Raw genomic sequence first — 20483 nt, 5'->3', positions numbered from 1 at the left:
AAGAGCAGCACAAACTAACAGACGAGCTGGTGAACAGTGGAGCATTTTGATGACTAAAAAGACATGCATTCTTCTTTAATAGTTGGTGACAACAGAGCTAAAATGAGAATATGTACGTGCATGTATGTAGATGGCCAGAAACCCGACATCAGTGTGTCTGCTGGGGGTTTAAAAGGGAAACTGTGTGCAAACATCTTCACAACATCATCTGTCAAGATGTTGTGTTTACAGCTTATTTTGTCTCAAGTGGTCATAAATCTATTTATGCTGCTTCACATCATACTTTAATTCACACTTACAGCCACAAACATTTTCTCGTGTACTCTGAAATAGCAGCCTCTAAATTTACATAAAGATTGCTGTGTGGCAATCGTACTTTTTGCCACTGACCCTCATCAGATTGTCAGATAACGGTGTCATCCACCATGTTGGTCAGTTGGTCTGTCGGTCCCCCACTTTGGTTCAGACTGAAATATCTCAGCAACCACTGGATGAATTACCATTAAATGTTGTACAGTCATTTCAAGTTCCTCTCAGGATGAATTGGAATAACTTCAGTGATCCTGGCTTTTCATCAGGAGTGGAAGTAACTAATTACAAATACTCAAATTACTGTAATTAAGTAGTTTTTTGGGGCACTTGTACTTTTGTGAGTAGATTTTCAAGTCTGTACGTTTACTACTTAAGTATGTATTGCACAATGTAATTTACTTAGTTACTTTTAAAACCATAGTTGAGTACTGAGTACAATTTGAATAAATATCTATTTATAATTAGAAATAATCCATTTGTCGAACGAGGAAAATTAAACTTAAAACTAAACTTTAAAATGAGAAGAAATGATACACAGAAAAGAAATGAAAACGAGAGAAAAAAACCTGTTCAGTATCTTATAAATTATTAATGATTAATTCAATTATTTTCCAACTAATGGTTGAGGCAAAAGCACAAAATTTGCAACCCTAGTTTGCAGATATGTCGTGACATCAGTGGTTAAAAGTAACTAATATTTTGAGTATTTTTTTGCATCTAATACCAGTACTTTCACTTGTAATGGAGTAATACTTTAGCAGTGTAACAGTACTTGTACTTGAGTGCAGATTTTCAGTGGGGACTCAATAACCAAGCATGTAGGAATGGCAGAGACTGAAAATCTAACAGTGTCTGGCACGTCTGTTAGAGCTAACAGAGCTGTTGCCAGTGATCGCGATTGTCAGTCACAAAATGTGTCCATTTCTGGCCCCATTCCAACACTGGGGAAAGGAATCGAGTCTTTCACCAGACTCCTTGCCCTGAATACATGGCTGACATCGGCGTGCTTCACTCATGGGATAAAGTTTATTGACAATTTTAACATCTTTTGGAACTGTAAGGACCACTTTCAGTGTGATGGGATCCATCCAAACATCACTGGTTCCAGACTACTCGAGGCCAACCTACGTCATGCTCTTGGAATGCCAAACCAAAACAAGAATGGACAGATAAGGGCCAAGGACAAGTACAGGGCACAGAGACAGACAGCCTGCATCTCTCCTCCTTCACCTGACCCTTTGTTACACATCAACGAAGGCATTCAGAGGATGTCCCTGTCCCCTCCTGCCCTCCACCACAACCACCAAAGAGCCAACGTCGACCCATCCCACCACCACGGAGCCAGTGTCAACCTTCCCCTCCTCCACCACGCTCACCAATCAAGGAGTTAGTTAAAGCTGCCACACTGAAGCTCAGTCAAACTGACGAACTCCCCAGACCCCATCACCTGCTCACCTGCTGCTTGTCAGAGATGAGACAGACCCCACGCCACTTCCTTAAACATACCGGCAATCTTAAATAGCCGGTGGCATCTCCAAGGTCTGTCATTCCTGTTTTGACTAGCATCAGGAAAAACAATGTGTATTCAAAACGCACAGCTACGTTATCTAATCTGACTCCAGTTATGCGTCATCCACAGACTGTCAGACAATAATACACTAAACTTAGCTTTATTAAATATTAGGTCTCTGGCTGGCAAGTCACTATTAATTAATGATTTTATTATCAAGAAAAACCTCAATTTTATGTTTTTAACTGAAACTTGGTTAAATGAAAACAACGGTGCAGCAGTCCTTATTCAATCGGCCCCCTCAAACTTCCATTTTATCAGCTCAGTTAGAGTACTTAGGACAGGAGGTGGAGTAGCCACTTTATTCAAGGATGTTTACCAGGGCAAACAGTTGTCATATGGGAAGTTTGAGTCTTTTGAATATGTTGCACTGCAGTTGAGATCCTCCTGTCGAGCAGTATCAGTAACCATTTACAGGCCCCCAAAATACAGTGCACACTTTGATGACTTTTCTAGACTAGACTCTTCTAAAGCTATGAATATTATGGACACTATTGCTCCTATGAAGGTCAAAGTTGTCTCTGGTAAGAAAAAAGCACCATGGAGGAATGCCACACTGATAAAAGCTCAAAAAAGAGAATGTAGAAAAGCAGAACGCAGGTGGCGAAAAACCAAACTCCAGGTTCATTATGACATCTATAAAGAAAGTCTGCACATCTATAACTTGGAGCTAAAAGGGCAAGGCAGTCCTTTTTCTCTGAGATTATCAACAAAAATAACATCAATTCACTAGAAAAGCAGGTGAGACTTTCTGGCACTGTGCTAAATTGGTTTAAATCTTATTTACAAGACAGAGATTTCTTTATGTCACTTGACAATTATGAATCTGTGTGAACAAAAAAGTTACGTGGAGTTCCTAAGAGTGCATCCTTGGGCTAACTAGAGCTAACTGAGCTTACTAAATCAGCCTAGTACCACCTTAAAAACATTGCAAGAATTAAAGGATTTCTGTCTGAAGAAGATACAGAAGAACTTGTTCATGCTTTCATTTTCAGCAGACTGGACTATTGTAACGGTGTCCTCACAGGTCTGAGTAAAAAATCAATCAGACAACTGCACCTTGTCCAGAACGCTGCTGCCAGAATCCTCACCAACACCAAGAGAGTGGAGCACATTACACCAGTGCTTAAATCACTGCACTGACTTCCTGCGTGTCAAAGGATAGACTTTAAAATCTTGTTACTTGTCTATAAAGCACTAAATGTTCTCGGGCCTAAATTCATCTCTGATTTACTTGTACGTTATAAAGCACCAAGACCCCTCAGATCATCTGGAACAGGTTTACTCAGTGTTCCCAGGATCAGAACCAAACAAGGTGAAGCAGATTTTAGTTTCTCTGCTCCCCACCTGTGGAACAAACTTCCAGAACACCTGAGGTTGGCTGAAACTGTCAGCTCATTTAAATCAGGGCTTAAAACATGACTGTTTACTGCAGCTTACCAGTGAAGTAGATATGTAACTTACTTTTAGGATAATCTGTAGCTATTGTTTTTATATTTGTCTGCTGTTGCTACCAGAGACAGAATGAGGAGCATTTTTAAGCTTTTTTAGTAGAAAACACTTTTTAAAGATGAGAATTATCCTAATTTCTGCTGAACTTCTGCTCCTCTTCAGCTAATAGCTGCAGAGTTCACTGTTACTAGCTTTATCTTACCCCATCATATAAAACTGTCATATCTGTTCCTCCTTCCTGTGAAAAACAGCATCAGTTTATTTACATTGTGAATTAGAAAATGGTCAGAGGGCCCCTGGGCCCTGTAGTGTGATCCATCCACAATAAATTTTCTTTGATACTGAAAAACACACAACTCATCATCATTTGTACAATAAACAGTCGACCACCTCACACCATTTTATGTATTCATTTATTGGGCCTTATCACGTTACATTCATTCCATAGAAAATACATTCAAATGTGACACCTATATTGAGAAAGTGCCGGCTTGTCAATGAAAGCAGGAGCCAATAAAGTTTAAAGCATGTGTTAAAAATAGAAACAACTTCTCCCATTTGCTTGTTGCAATACAAATATCGTTGATGTGTGAGCACACACACTATAAAAATATATTTATATCATACTGAAAATGGAAGTCAGTTCATGTTCCCTGGCTCTCAGTCACCAGTGTTTTATTATTTTATATATTCATGTATTCATTTATTCATATATCTGTTTATTTTTAAGCATATGGCATAGCACACTGAGTACCATTATAAGACGTGCTGCTTATAAAGTCTGAGCAGAATTTTTCACACTTTTGAGGAGATTTTTTTTTTAATTACGAAGAGTAAAATGATCAACAGCTTTAACCGTTTCATAGCTCTTGTTACAACAAAGCAATAGTAAAAAAAAAAAAGAAACAGATTCACATTCGGTATGATTAACTGTCATAAAATAAACCTCTAACGATCACTACTGCTAAAGGTAACCTCCCATCTGTAACGTGTGATACCTAATTCCTCAGTGATCTTTGGGGCAAGTTTTGCACAAGCAGAGTGCTTTTTGGATTTCTGCATCGAGTCCAGTGTTAAGAAAACATATTCACAACCAAATTAGTCGACATGTGCACCGCACACCAGAGATAAATAAATGCTGCTGAGATAAATCCTCTTCTCTCCTTGAGTCAGTGCCTTCAAGAGGGATTCTTCATCTTCTTGAATACAAGGAGCTGAGAGTTCTTCACCTCTTCATCGTTGAAAACAGGATTTCTCTTACATACCGTAAGCTGAATAACTTACAAAAACTTGGAAACACACAGTATCATCATCAGGTAGTTAAAGCCTGCGTATTGCATTTTTCCCTCTGACAAAGGGCTTTTAAAGTTTTCAGTGAAGTTCATGTATAAAATAGTATTGTTCTGTAGCAGCAGACGATTCATACAGTTTACTGTTTGGATTTGTCAGGTTTGTTGTTTTGCACAAAATAAGCTCATACAACACACTTTGCAGTATTGTATAATATCGTATAGGTCAAATTAATTTTTCACTGGCAACAAATCACCCAGCACAGTCTGTAGTCACAGCCATGGTACCTTCCTCATGTTAAGGCATGTGCACATGCCTACACAGCACATGTGCATAGAGCGGGATAAGAAGTGCTTTTATTCAACCAAAGAGGAAAAAAAGCCTCCCCAGTTAAAACTGCGTCTTCTTTTAAAGGGATGGTTCAGATATTTTGAAGTGGGGGTTGTGTGAGGTACTTCTCCATGGTCAGTAGGTGTTTGTCGATACGCCTGTGGTTTGCAGCAGGAGTCCCGCTGCTCGAAGCTAAGCAGTGCACTGCTGTGGACAGCGTTTTAGCCACCGGTTTAAGTGTACGCTATATTTAGAATATTTTCACTTCTTTACTTTGCACTCACACAGCCTTTTCCAACGGGAAATCACCTTTATTCAGGCCAAATATAGCTGCCTGCAAGCCAACCAAACTCTATAGATAAAATCAGTAATTTTACCTTACAGAACACAGGAGTTGCAGGTCTACTGCTGCCTCGACTGATTAGTGTGTTTGTGTTACTGTGTGACTTTGGTTCTTTAAAAGGTTAGTTCAGAGTCACCGAACTGAGAGATGAAGGCAGCAGAAGACCAGCGGCTCCTGTGGTCTGGAAAAAAAACATGAATGCTGCTCATCATAAGTTCAATCAGGAAGATTATTCTTATGCCTCATTCACTCACAACTCTCTCCCTCTTTGTCTCACTCTTCTCACTTATTCCCAGTCTGCTGACTATGGGCGTCAACCAATCATGTTGTTGCCATCAAACTTTAAATCTGATCTCCTGCTCCCCTGCAGATTCACAGGTTTCCACTGTTACGACTAATGACGTTTGACCAAGGCCAAACTTCGGCAGTGGCTCTGTGCCATGTGGAATCATGATGGTGGTGTCCAGGTCGAGCTAATCAGATGTCCACTCCTCATCACGTCCACACCTTCAGCCATCCCCTCACTATCACCAGTGTCTAGACCCCATCCGAGGTTTCTTTTACTAATCACGGCTTTGTACATGATGTCGTCACCATGGAGTCTAATCGCCAAAGACTTTTCACATTTCTCATTCTCATTTCTCACATTTCTGATATTTGGCTTATATATTGGCAGCTTCCCATCGGAAAAGGCTGCCTGATGTAAGAAAAGCAGTGAAAATATTCTAAACATTTTGATTTTTGTTAGCTTCCATGCCGGTGCTCCTCTCTGCTTCACCAAACTGGGGGTGTGTCAACTAACATCTACTGGTAACATGCCTACTATCATTAAATACCTCAAAAATCCCCACTTCAAAAAACCCTAACTATTCCTTTAATGCATGAAGCTGCTGAATGTCAACAGAAAATGAAAACGTAATGAATAAAAAGTGAAAATAGGAGGACAAAGAGACTGAGTTCTTCTCACTACAGCTTCAACCTATGTGACTTCACAGAAAAAAATAATTGAAAAAAACTATTAAGTCTCGTAATCCTACAAAATACGGTGCAGAGTCTCTCAACAGAACCGTCCAATCAAAGGAGGGAAAAAAAAAAACGTAAACGAAGAGATCACATTTATCATCTTGGCATATATTCCCCTGGAACGCCAGACATCTTCCTTTTTTTCAGGGCAGCGTCTACTGTTCTGATCAGTTCATCGATGTTCGCTCGCATTTCAGGAGTGTAAGGGTCATATTCGAGCTTCCGCAGCCCCGATCGCTTGAAGTTTCCGTCCTTCTGTCCCTCAACGCAGAGCAGGCGGTCTTCAGAGACCTTCAGACCCAGAAACTCCACCATGCCCTTCAGTTTGGAGAACAGGTCCCTCTTTAAATCCTCAAAGTGGACCACGTGGACGTTCTTGCCGTAATTCAGCCAGTCCAACGTGTGGGACGCCCACCAAGGGGCGTAGTTCCTAACAAACTCAGGCCACTCTGCAGGACAGAAAATAAATAAGTCTATTATATTATGCAAGTAGACACATAGGAGACAGAACAACTCAAACTTTAAAAATGTTCTGGAGAACCATTAATAAGTTCCTTGCTAAAACTGAAGAATACATTTATCAAGCAACTTATCAGAACACGGATTTTGTTTTCAGGATAACGGGCTTAGCTTTACAGTGACAGACAAATGCCAGTTATAAATAGCTGAACAACAGCGTAGGACTCGTCGTTGCTTGTTATTGTCAATTTCCAATGTAAAACGTCAGTGTGGGGGTTGAATAAAGAGGAAGTGAGAGTCATGACGGTCAATCACTGATGTCATTTAGGTCGAGAGATGTTGCAATTCATGGAAGATTAAATTTAGTCATTCCTGAAATGTTTGGACAGTAAAAGTGGACAGTCTTGGTTGTCAGTCATACTGCAGAGATACTGCAGAAATCCTTTGCTTGCATCTTTTGCTCATTGATAATCTACTGGCCCATAAAAGCAGCGGCTGGCAGGAGCCATGCTGCATTAGCACACATCTTTACTGTTGGGAGAGGTTGTCGTTAAAGTTTAAAGCCTGCTGAGTTTGGAGTCCTGTCTCAGAAACCAACGAGAGAGGCAACTTTAGTGCCACAGTGGACAGAATATTATATGCTGCATCGAAAAAACACGACCGGCCGTAGAGGAACACTGAGGAACTGCTTCTCTGACACGCTGGGTCTGTTCTCCTTCTTATCAGACTTTGAAATGAAACTGAACTTAAAGTAAGAAACAGAAAAATAATTGCAGCTCTCACCCTGAACGCCCAGTTCTGCAAATTGTTTACTGTAAATCAAACTCAGATAAAGGGAGAATTTGGATTATTTGAAGTGGTGTTTTATGAAATACTTGGCGACAGTCAGTGTACCTACAGTAGATCCCGTTCAACACTTGGTTTGGAAAAGTGGAGAGGATAGCTAGGGTCAAAACACAAATCATGTTTTAGCCGCTTAAAAACAGCTCCGCCTAAAAAAAAAAAAAAAAAAAAAAAAATCAATATCAGTTTAAGTGTATGCTATATTTAGAAGATTTAGATTTTTATTATTTAGATCAGCAGGGCCCATGTTCTGCAAGGTACTGTAAATTTACTGTTTTTCCTGTGGAGTTTGGTTGGTTTGGAGAGAGTGATATTTAAGTATGGCATACACTTATACTGATACAGATTTTTTTGCTAAGGTGGACCTTTTGTAAGTGGCTAAAATACGCTTTGTGGTCAACCCTGTCCACAGCAGGACATTGCTTAGGTTCTGTGTCGACCACCATCCGCTGACTCTAATACACTGATCACTGATAAGAACCTTATACAACCCCACTTCAAATAATCTGAACTATCCCTTTTAGATACTTACATTCTTACTCACAGAGTTCAAAAAGCCAAATAAAAGGGTTTATGTAACAGATAACATTAAAAAACTGTGACTGTGCTTTGTGAAACGACATGCCCTCCGAAATAAGTTGCACTTGCCCCTGAGTTGACTTTATGGGGTCACGCTGGAAGGCATCAGTATCTGTAACATCATCTGAGCCCCACAGTCTCCCTCTGCAGAGATGAGCGCATCAAATCGTACATGTGGCGCCCTGAACACAATGTCACGCTGACTCTCAGACTGGTCCGTCTCTCTGTATTCGAAGTGGCAGCTGTCATAAAGCCTTTCTCTTCACTGATGTCACTGCATCATTTGCCCAACAACACGACAAATAAACATTCATTGGAGACGGCGGGGCCGAATGTGCTGATGTTTTCACAAAGGGAGACAACTGCTGGGTCGGCAACTCTCCAGCCTCTGGAAAATCGATTAATCCTCACAGAAAGTCAGCGAGACCATACGCGGACAAGACAAAACCAGTTGCCATGGTTACTGAGACCCACTTTGGTGAATGCACTGAGAGAAACAGAATATGCATGAAATATAACGAAATCTTGGCAAAGATCCACAAACCATTTCATAGATAAAGAGTTTCTGGACCAAAAGGTTTCATTTCTTTAATTAATGATCTATGACCTCTTTAATAACCTCTTTTAATCATCAAGTAGACTCAAGAGGAATTTAACTTGACTGAATTGTGCTGAAACATTATTAACTGCTTGCAGAATGTGGGGTGACACACTGGACAAAAGACACAATGTCCAAACTTAACATACAACAAAATGGCCAAAAAGAGGCCCTTATATAATATCAACATAATAAATCAATCACCATAAACCATAAGATGATTTGTTTTTACTTTCTGAGGTTACTTTAATACACATACATACTCTAACATGAAGAATCTTTGTGCAGTATGGTGAGCAGATGTCCAGTTTATCCAGGATTGATCCAGATTTCAACATTTAGTATCAAATTATTTGAGTTTTCACCACAATTAATATAATAATCATAATATTATACTTGTTTTAAGTGCTTGAATTAACATTTATCATGTACCTAACCTAATATAAATGCATAAGCAATGCACCACGCAGTCAATCAATGTGTGGTCAGCTGTTGCCAGCCTGTGAGTCATATGCATGTATCAGAGGCTATGACGCTTGCAGATCTTTCTCACAGAAGAGTATGTTGCAACTGACATTTAGGCTGGAGACATACTTGCTCTTTAACCTTTAACCATTTGTATAGCATGAATTTCTTAGAACGCGCACAACTATCACTCCAAATGGACACGAAAAGGATATGCAAGGTAACCATAATATCTATGGATGTGTACATGAATGTGTAGTTAAAAGCAAGTACTGTGTCTCTCTGGTCTCAGCTGTCATGCCAAAGAGAAAGTGTTTTCTAAAAAGCTCCAGGAGGCTTTCTCCTTCCTTTGTAAAGTACCTGGCAATGAACATGCTGCGTTCATGCCCTCCATAAGTGCTGGAACAATTCAGATGAAAGCGCCTACAGTGTCCATTATTCTGCATGTACATGAAAGTACAGTAGGCTAGTTTTAAGAGCCTGGATCGAGGCTTTGAAAATATGGTCACCCTTAATGTACGAAGCTTAAAAATGTTCTGTACCCATATGCCAACGGGAATAGGTTGACATTTTAGGAAATACAGCACTTTGCTTTCTGTCTGAGAGTTAGATGGCAAAATTGATATCAGCTTAGTTTAGCAAAAAAGGGAAACAACTAATTAAAATGTTGTAAACTCCTTATTTTATTGGCACAAAAACTGTGGAGTAAACATGACAATTACAAAAAATTTAAGGAAGGAATTATGCCAAGCTAAGCGCCCACAGAAATTGAACAAATGCCAAAGTGTCTGATCATCAAGACTGGTAGGAACTTCAGTTTCAGTACTTTGTTTTTTTTTCTGTTTTTTTGTGTGAAGGCGTTCAACAGCCGGTTCCCAACAGTTATCAAGACAAGGAGAAGCTGTATGAGACTCAGCCTTGAGCTCTTACTGAGCAGATAGAATACAGAAACCTCCCCTTCAGATAAGCAGAGCTAAAGCTGAACATCAGACAACTGTGTATCAATTAAAGGTCAATTGCTGGTCTCTCTGATACATGAGACTGTGGGTAGAAATATGACTGATGAACTGCACACATAATCTCTCAGCCTGACAAGTTTTAAGGTCCATTTGCACATCACTGACTGACGTTTGCAATAAACTCTTAAAACTTGACAATCCACACGTTTCCTAATTAAATGTAGCACGAGAGTCATGACACATGATCTCTCATGATCTGAGTGACTTGGTTGTGGTCAGTTGGCCAACTGTTTCATTTCTCATTTTTTAAAAACAGACTGTGCCTGAGAGCAGGTTCAGAATCTCTTCAGATCACAAACTTGCTGTGCCACATTGGTTTATAAGGTCATAACCACTGAAACAGCACTGGGCAAGTTGCTCATTTCCTTCATTTTCTACGTCACCACTGACCATTTCCCACTTCTTTGAATATTACCACATATTCCCAGTGAAGACTGGTGTCAAATTTAGATTTAAATTTAATTTTAATTCGGGCTGAGGGAGGGTGATGACATTAAAACTGCTGAGAAACAACACTGTAAGGATTTAAAGATTTTGGCCATATGCTTGCATGTTCTTACATTTCAAGCAACTCTCACTCCCAACACGTCAAACACAGCAGCTTGGTCGATGTCACTATGATTCAGACCATGATGCTGTGGGTACCCCTCTGCATTTCTGGAAAAGCCCCTCTAGTGTTATATTTTAATGTGCCTTCAAAGTCAGGTGATGTTGTATAAAGAAAGAGAGATTCTGCATATTGATGCCTAAAGAGCTTAAAGAGATATATGCTTATTGTAAGCCACACTGTGCAACACGGGTCCAGTAAACTTGGGCATGACTTCAAGTTTGATATATATTTAGACTGTACATTGATCACACCTGATAAACTGTAGAAAACTTTGTGCAAAAGTGTGCGTCATCCATTTTTAGTGGTAAACAATCAAGGTAAGCAAGAATCGAGTCCTCGCAATAGTGATAATTATGTGCATGGAAAAAATCCAAAGAAGAGGAGGATTTTTGCAACAAGAGTTTGAGTTAACATTAAGTATTTTTTAGAACACATAAACGTCATTACGTGCTCCATCATTAGTACACGTAGGTCATAGCAGCGGTCACATTATGAGATGTTTACCGTAAATTTCTGACACTGTCAGAATCTTTGGCTGCAAGAGAGTAACAACAGCCAGCTTTGAACCTCTCTCATAGCGCGATGTAGGAGCCAAAACAAAGGCATCATTGCGTTTCTTTGACGTTGGCCATGTTTTGTCTGGGACTTCCCAAAGTTACAGAGTGTTATGAAGGAGGTGAGCGGGTGGATGGATCAAACAAATACAGGACTTTTACCTTAGAGGACAAAATTATTGTCCTGTGTCAAACCACTAGTCATCGTTGACTCCTTTTTAATGTACTTACCATGATCTTCTCCTAAACCTAACCAAGTAGTTTTTGTGCCTTTATTTTGAAGTTCTACCTGGACATTGCATATTTATTACTGCTAAGTTCATCACAGAGCCCTACATGTCCAAAATGATGCTAGAAGGGTACACAGAGCACAGGACCACTGATCAAACTCCCATATTTCACAAGTTGGTAGTAAGAATGTGTTGTATATTTTGCCTGTAAATTAAAACAAGTTTATTTCTTAACCTAAGTATTTCCCTTTTTGTTATCAAAAGTTATTTAATTTGAAAATCTGTTTTCTTACATCACCATGCATAATGCATTAAGACAAATGTTATTTATGGTGGTTACAGCAGCTCACCTTTCCCTCTCCAGTGGGCCTGGGAGGCAAATCCAATATGGCCGCCATATTTTCTGTTAAATTCTGCCATGAGGGCTTTGTAAGGGTTTCGGATCATGAGGATGCTGGAGTCAAAGGCTTCAATCTCCTTCCTGCCGCTCTCATGTGTCTTAATACAGATCGTCCTCCCACTCCGCCAGTGATCCCGCTCCCCTTTAAATCCTGTCAAACAATGACATCCCACGCTGATTACATTTAATCTACCATATTCATATTCATATTCATGTCAGATGAATACTGAAGCCCACCTTTATTGTAAAGAGAGCCATCAAAGTAATAGCTGCCGGTGTAGAAGCCAGTGGCGAGCTCTATGAGGTGGCGAGCCCAGGTGTTGCCAGCTCCGGGGAAACTGGCGAGGGCCACGAGCTGCTTGGCACGAGTGGGGAGGAAATGGCGGTCCATGCAGCGGTTATCTGACAAAACACAGAGATCAAGAGGCTATATCACTGATTTGTTGCCAAAAAAAAAAAAAAAAGAAAAATAAAAGTCAGTGCTGCCCGACGTGGGATGAGAGACAGTGACCTATTAAACTGCAAAGTTACTCAACAAAAAAAAGCTTCAAATAGATACTGAAAGTTTGTCACTTCCTGTTTATTTGCACAACTCTGTAATAAAATGGGCAAAAGATGAAGATGTATTGTGTTGAAAAACTGGAAGTTTGTGCAAAAGACATTTTTAACAACATATGTAAAGAAAGGTCAATAATGTAATGGTGTTATCGTTGTGCTCTGTGTGGGTTAGCTTGATTCATCTTCACCGCACATTACCCAATAATACCCGCCTACTGGGTGTAGGTACTGGTTAAGATTTTTGGTCAGTTAAAAACACACAAACACTGAAGCAAAATGGACAAAAGGTGCAGACTTCTGAGTTTACCACAGTGTTTATGTTCACTTCCTGCTTCAGCTTGTTTGTGCATTAAACATCCTTTTCTGTTTACTGGCCTGTGTTTTCTGCTGATCCAAACCACAGCGGCTTGGTGCATTGAGGAAACACTGCCCACATTGACATGCATGACACAAACCGAGACATACTCGACTTCTGGGGCTGACAAGGACTCTTGGTAAAATGAAAAATGTTCATGATATATCAGTCAGTATACCTTTTTACAACAGCATACAAGATATCTTTGTAAAGGCACCCAACATTTGGTTATCAAGTGTCATGATAAAGGTAAACCTTCGGTTGTCAAAGATGGCAATAACAGTAAATTTATTATGACAGTCAATGTTTAAAGTAAACTGGAGGGCATCATCCATTTGATTGTGTGTGCATGAGTGACTGTTACATCTGTTGTCATTATTAGGCCGTAGTGGCTCAGTTGTAAAGCTACTGGTATCATATGAAACTTGATGACCTAAGACATGCACTGGCATCAACTTTGTCATAGCAGCTTGTCTGGAGAGAGTTAAATAACATGCCAAAGTTAGGGTAAATTGTGTCGAGGGAAAAAGTGGCTTCAAGCTTTACCTTGAACCTGTGTCTGGTACACCACAAAGTACTCGTCGTTCCCACAGCTCTCAAACTCCTCCCCGTGGCAGCGGTGGAGACACAGGTCCTCGTTCTCCAGCTCGTGAAGGGAGAAGAGAGGAGTCGGGAAGCCGCAGTAACATCGATCTCCAGCAAGGACGGCCAGCGATTTTTCCTGAAATACAGCAGCCGTTACAAACTGAAGACACATTCACATGCACAAATGTACAACACGTGAACACACACACATCGCCCTCACCCTCTCCGTGCACATGTCCACACACTTGTCCACAGACATGTTGTGGATGACCGCGCTGAAGGGAAGAGCCAGAGTGACATTGTCTGGCCTGTGGAAGCAGCCTTTGAAAATGGCGCTGCCATCTGAAACGAAAAAGATTTCACAATATAGTTCAGTTTTCTGGTTAGTGAGCACAGCTTTTCATCAGACTGACCTCCATCCACTGACCCCTGATGAAGAGACCCCTGTGGGACTCTCCCCGAGTCTACTGAGGCCGTGACTTTCTAACGGACTCAACCAATCGCAGCACTTACATCCCTGCAGTGTGTAGATGACCTCTAACCTCAAGTCCTCACTCTGATCTGATGGATAGACGTAAATATCACGGCGGCAGAGAGGAGCTGCTGCTTTCTGATGTTTCATATTTTGGATATTTTCATTTTGCTGCTTCTGCATATACAGCTTTATGATTGTATGCTCAAAACCTTTATTATATTACTAAGGATTTTGCATCTGGTTGACTGTCATATATGTTATTTACAAGTTACACATATTTGCTTTTACTTATTTGTTGGTTTGTTTATTTATTTACTTACTTACTTACCACAGACAGTGCACACTGATGAACACTGCACTTTACATGTAAATGTAAATGTACCAGACATTAGTACAATTATCTGTACCTTTTCCATGTGGGATGGTTGAGCTGTTTGTTATATGCAGCCTTTTACAGGAAGGTCATGAGCAGCATCAGTTTGTTTATTGAGGTTGAAAACTGTTTTAAATGATTGCGGAAGAAAATCTACACATCACATTTATTTCAGGCTGTCAACATGTCAGCCACGCTTCTACACATTTATGGCCATCTCTGTTGTCTCTCTATAATCTTTATGAACCATTAATAACAGGGTGAGGAAACAGTGCTTTTTCCTGTGATTCATACCAAGATGAAGACAGCTTCCTTTCTCAAACATCACTGAATAAAATATGCAAATGGAGCTTTGCATCTGCAGTTTATCTTCCTTGTAATGTTCGCGTTACCAAAACCAGCACCTCACCAACACTGCTGGGCTCATCTATCAAAGCTGCTGTAAGGCTTGTAGCACCCCTTGCAAATTAACTCGAACCAAGTGTGTGCATCTGATGTTTTATTAATTTTTTGACCTTTTCCCCTGACTAAAAGTTGCATTTTTAATGTCGTGTCCATGTTCTCTTCATTCTCAGTATATCTTAAGTGCATCCTCTTTCTGTTGACCTTGCATGTGGCAGAGCTTTTCAGATCAAACTGAAATGTTTTTTTAATGCTCTGTTGCATTCAGGGCTGCAACTAATGACTGTTTCAAATTAAATGATTAACTGAACATTAACTAAGAAACCATCATCACAATTTCCAAGAGAGTCCAACATGATGTCTTCAAATTGTTTCTTTTGTCCAACCGACAATCTAAATCCCAAAAACTCTTCATCTACTGTCATAAATGAATGATGATCTTTAACCAGCTGGAACCAGCACGTGTGATAAGACTGAAATGATTAATCGATCATAAAAATATTTAGCAACTAACTTTGAATTGACTAATCAATTAATGGCATAATCAAACTCGCTGCAGCTCTTCTTGACTCACGTGCAGCAGCTGAGTGAAATCTTCATGCTTTGCTTACAGATGTGCTGCATAACAACGAGGCAAAGAAGATAAATGCAGAAATATATATGTGCAGGATCATAGCTCTGAACCTTTACTGAAAACACTCGTTCATATGACCATAATCGTCTCGAAGTGGCAAAAACCACAAAACAGCCACCTCGACACATTTCCTGCATTTCCTCTTTGATGTTCTGAGCAGAGCTCACATGATGGAGATCAGGGTTAGAGGTGAAAACACAAACACGAAGCGCTTATTCAGCAGTCTGATGAACAGCAAACAGAGGCGGGAAAAGCAGAAATGAAAATAATAATAAACAAACAGCACTGAACTGGACTAGGAAAAGAAACTTTGGATTCAAGAGTTGCTTAAAAGGAAAATTCACCACTTTTCATGTGAATGTCCAGTCAGTGTTGAAATGGTAAATGTAGTCAATTGAAGCAATAAATTCCTCAGTGTGCGCTATACTGACCAAGAAAACTGAGCCGTGCAGCAGTGCCTACATGTACTAGAATGCACAATGCATGAGCTTCTGAATAGGGCTGAAATGATTCCTCGAGAGGCTTGAGTAACTCGATTATTAAAACTCATCGATGCAAAGTCTTTGCATCAAAGCTTTGTTTAATCCGTATCTACAGCGCAGTAGTGGTGTGATGGAACATAGATGGTCTGTGGTCCAGACTACATTTAACCATCGCGGTGTGAAATACAGTTTTACTGCTGCTGTTACTTTTTAAAGTCCCTAAAACACGACAAATGCCCGCTGTGTTTTTCTCTCAAGTGCTGTACTGTGTGGCACTGGGAAGAGAAAGAGCAACTAATTTAAAATCTGTCACTTTTGTTGGCTGTGACTGCGAGCATTTTCAGTGGTGTAACTGGGAAACTGGGCATGCTTGTCATAGAAATGTGATTTTTACTGTAACTTCAGCCTCTCACTGAACGGAGCAGCTGCATTCTCTTGTCTGCACAAGAACATTTCTTTGTTAATCGATGGAATACTTATAGTTGCAGCCGTACTTCTTCTTCCTCCCATGCCAACCTAGCTATTACTTTGTTGGCCAAAACATAGTGTTAGATAAAAAGACAAATCCAAGCTGAAATAGTCAAAGCTGAAATAGTCAAAGTAAAACACCAACTACATCACTGTGACATCACTGGATGCAGGAAGAACAACAGATTTTGCAGCAGGAGAATTCAGCTTTCTCTGTCAATATAGCACTGAGGAAATTATTGCCTCAGTTGGCTACATTTATCATGTATGACTGGACATCTACATGAAAAGTAGTAGTCTTTTTTTCTTTAAATTTTCACAACAGCTGTGTGCACTAAATCTCTGCTCTGTTAGCAGACTACTTCTAAGAAATAGCAGGTAGGCAGTAGGCAGATGAGGAAAAAGGAAGAGCAAGAAAAGTGTGACCTCACCCTGTGGCCGGGACTTTCTAAAATCACAAAAAATACCAAAGAAAGAAACCCACAATATCATGCAACACCTGTTTTTCCTCTTCTGAGAATCAGCCCTTCCTTCACTTAGCTTCAGTCTTCACACAGCATGTAGACAGCGAGTGTTAAGAATGCAGACCACGGCTGGCTGGGCTACGTAGGTAACACAGCTCTCCGGAGGAAACGGGTAAACACAGCAGAGCAGCCTGCTCCCAACTTAACATAAAATAAAACAAATGTTTTCCTTAAAGATAGCATCTTGATGCCTCAGTGAACACTGGTCAGAATATAAAACTTAATATTTTATTGAAAGAAATGATTCTGATTGGAAAAGCTCTGGTTCCTCTGAAGCCTGGGGGATTTTTTTTTGTTAATGTTTTAGAGCGACTCACAGCGGCGTGCTGACTCCTGGCTCAGCTCCAGCCTATAGATGGACAGCCGGTTGGCTCCTCCGCACAGGTTGCTCTTCTCTCCTTTACACTCCATATTGCATTCGCTCTCGGAAGCATTGGGCGCCTGGATCTTGTGGCCGCAGTAGCACTCTGCTCCGAACTCCAGACCTGCGTACATGTAACCTCTGAAGGAAGGAGAAAGGAAAAAGGATTAGTGCAGGAAGACAGGAAGGTTCGAGTGAGCCTTCATTGTGTGTCTTAATCCTTCACAGGCCAATACAGATTATCATTGAGAGCGACTGGATAAGCAGAAGCAAACAGATGATGCACACAGGATGCTGAAGTAAAGATGAGAAGTCGCCCAAACATCACTCTGGTGAAGATGAGAGAAAATACACTTGCTGTGAGGCTTTAAGGCAAACCCAATTATACATGAACTTGAAAACTGAATCCATCTCACAAGGTCTTCTCTTCTTCTTTTTTTTCTGTTGCCTCATGGAGGATTTGACTCCCAGGAGGCCTTTTCGGATGCAATTAGACGTCTAACACAACCCTCACACAGGACAAATCCCCTGGGCTGTCAGTCAAACCCAAAAAACCTGCGTGCGCTGCTGTGTGCTGTTGCCCCTCATTTGTTTGTCTGTTTTTATTAACTGGCTGCTGCAGGAGAAGAAGCAAGACGCGAGAGGAGGAAGAAGGAGGAAAACAAGCGTCTCTCCCTGCTCCTATTCTCCCCTCTATGAATCAGTGATGGGTGTAATTCAATACACTCGATAGAGGCGTCCCTGATATTCCTCGGGGAGAAAAAAGAGGTGAGAGGAAGATGCATGAGGTAGTGGAGAAGAGGGGGAGACGGTAAGCGAGGAAACAGGAGACGAATGGAGGAAACAAGCTTTGAAGACCTTTTTTTTCATGTTTTAACATTGGGAATTGACAAACACTGGATTTTTAAACCAAAACACATATTGATCAAGCAAAAGAGGATTATAAATTATCAGCTGATATTTTTTATGTTGTAAATATAAGTAAATTAAAACATTATGAGACAGATAGACCATCAAAAATCAATTTATGCTGTATTATAAACTGTCATGTCTGGTTGTTGATGTAGCTGAATATTTTTCCTCTCAGGAAAATAAAGATTTCATTCATTTATGACCAAATGTATGCGGACATCTGAAGATTACACCAATATGTGACTTTTGAACATGTGAATCCACATGTGGGTATTAATATGCTGAAAAAAAAAAAAAAACTCATAACAACTCTTCTGGAGAGTCTTTTCAGAATATTTCTGGAACCTGGTTGCGGGTATTTTCTCCCATCAGGCCTCAAAAGCAGAACTGAGGTTAAGCACTGATGGTGGGGCGATAAGTTCTGGCTTGCAGTCGGCCCTCTAATTCATCTAATTCATGTTGGATGCAAGCCTGGACAATGAAGTGGGCATGAACTGGGCAAAGCCAAAATTCACAGTCCCATTTCACAGAAAAAAATGCCAGCAAATAAAAAGGTAGAGAAGATTCTTAAGATGCACAACAGATCAGTTTATTTCATAAGCAAACAGTGGCACAAGGAGTAAATTAATTCTTTTTGCATCTCAAGAGCCTCAGCTACTTTTTTTTGTCAGTGTGTGTGGATGGGGTTCAGGCAGGGGCTCTGCAGACAAGTTCCTCTACAGCAAACTCAAAAAAACCCACCAAAAAAACAGTGCTTTAAAGATCACGGGGGAATTATTGTGTCGAAACAGGAAAAAGACCTTCCCCAAACTGTTCGCACAAAACTGGAAACACATATCGTCCAAAATATTGTATGCTGCAGCAGTAACATTTACTCTGACTGATACCAAGAGGCCCAAACCAAGAAAAACAACCTCAATACAAATATACCATGTGTCCATTTACTTATGGCCATATAGTGTATTTTTAGTGGACTGGGCGGCACAGTGGTGTAGTGACTAACACCGTCACTTGTGAAGGTTCAGAGTTTGGGGAGTTTGTGGCTGGGGCAGGGCTTTTCTGTGCGGAGTTTGAATGTCCTCCCCCCTTTCTTCATAGTTTCTCTCTGGCTGCTGATTTTCCCCCCACAGTCCAAAAACATGCAGATTATTCGGTTAACTGGTGACTTAAAATTGCCCGTAGGTGTGAACTGGTGTGTGAGCAGTTGTTTGTCTTTATCTAATATGTCAGCTCTGTGATGAACTGGTGACCTGTCCAGGTTGGACCCCAGTTTCAGCTGGTATAGGCTCGATGTTATGTTATTCTTCAGTTTAATATTTTCAACAATCATAAATCCCACAAATGGACATAATCTCACTTTACAGCCCTTTTAATGGCTGACCTGGAGCTGTCGATCACACGATTTTCATCAGCAGATGTGTTCTGCCCAGTTGTAATGGTCATAAACACAGGTGGTCAAATTTCCATTTCTAGGGGCATTTTAAGACAGATTTTCCAAGGTAAAAAAAATGGGAACATTTACGGTAATTGTGGTATTTTTAAACCTAGGCCTTTTTCTTTTCTTCTCTTTCTTTTTTTAAAATATAGTTTAGGGTCTTAATGACTAATAGGTCCAAAATTTTGGGAATTGACAGGGACAGATTGTGAGTCTGACAACATTATAGAAAATGATCCCTACAGAGATAGATCTTTTTGTTAAAGAGCAAAATCCTCTTTGTTTAATTGGAAACAGTCGCTGTCTTCAAAGCCACCAGACTCCATAGACAAAAACATTTCAGTCACACAATAAGACATAACTGTGTGAGAATATCTTGAACATAAACACCTGAGCATAATTTTGAAAGGTGCAGTTGTCCCCATGGACTGTGCTGCAGCCCGTCATGCAGCTGCTGGTTGAGGTGATCAGTTGGACCGACTCTAAATTTTTTTGTGCCCACTTTTAACCCCCAAAATATGTAAAAATGTGGCTTTAAGAATACTAATAAGCAATAATGCGTGATAAAGTGATATGAAAGTTCCTGAACAGCAACAAAATGAGGCCTTGAGGTAAGATTGTTTGCTCAACTGCAATTGTTTGTTTGTTTTCTTCAGACTTCCTGTTTTTTTTTTTGTTATTTTGCACATCAAGATAAATGTCGATGTTAGTATACAGTATGTGACGACCTCGTTCTGGTCGACAGCCGGCCATCTTAGGCAGCGCCGTTTGTAAGAGTTTTAAATTTCCATTTCAGCTCTTCTGTACTCAGTTCTACTTTATTTCTGACTGAAGAAATGAAA

The 20483-nt window shown here is 40.3% G+C and overlaps 1 protein-coding gene across 2 annotated transcripts in view; it reads right to left on the bottom strand.

Moving 5' to 3' along the window:
- Positions 1 to 5734: 5734 nt before the first annotated feature.
- The window catches only part of wscd2 (WSC domain sialate O sulfotransferase 2), a 51874-nt gene continuing 37125 nt past the window's right edge, over positions 5735 to 20483 (bottom strand). For both annotated transcript variants that reach the window (XM_084727930.1, XM_084727931.1), the window contains exons 4-9: positions 17251 to 17435; positions 13796 to 13917; positions 13537 to 13711; positions 12315 to 12479; positions 12028 to 12228; positions 5735 to 6769 (exon numbers count right to left, since the gene is read on the bottom strand). In XM_084727930.1, the coding sequence (XP_084584056.1) occupies positions 6417 to 6769; positions 12028 to 12228; positions 12315 to 12479; positions 13537 to 13711; positions 13796 to 13917; positions 17251 to 17435 (1201 nt within the window). In that variant the 3' untranslated portion in view covers positions 5735 to 6416. The remainder of the gene's footprint in view (positions 6770 to 12027; positions 12229 to 12314; positions 12480 to 13536; positions 13712 to 13795; positions 13918 to 17250; positions 17436 to 20483) is intronic.

The sequence above is a fragment of the Lutjanus erythropterus genome, chromosome 10 (genome assembly GCF_056507025.1).
Source record: "Lutjanus erythropterus isolate fLutEry1 chromosome 10, fLutEry1.hap2, whole genome shotgun sequence".
Lineage (NCBI taxonomy): Eukaryota > Metazoa > Chordata > Actinopteri > Lutjaniformes > Lutjanidae > Lutjanus > Lutjanus erythropterus.
This window is presented reverse-complemented; position numbering and strand designations above follow the sequence as displayed.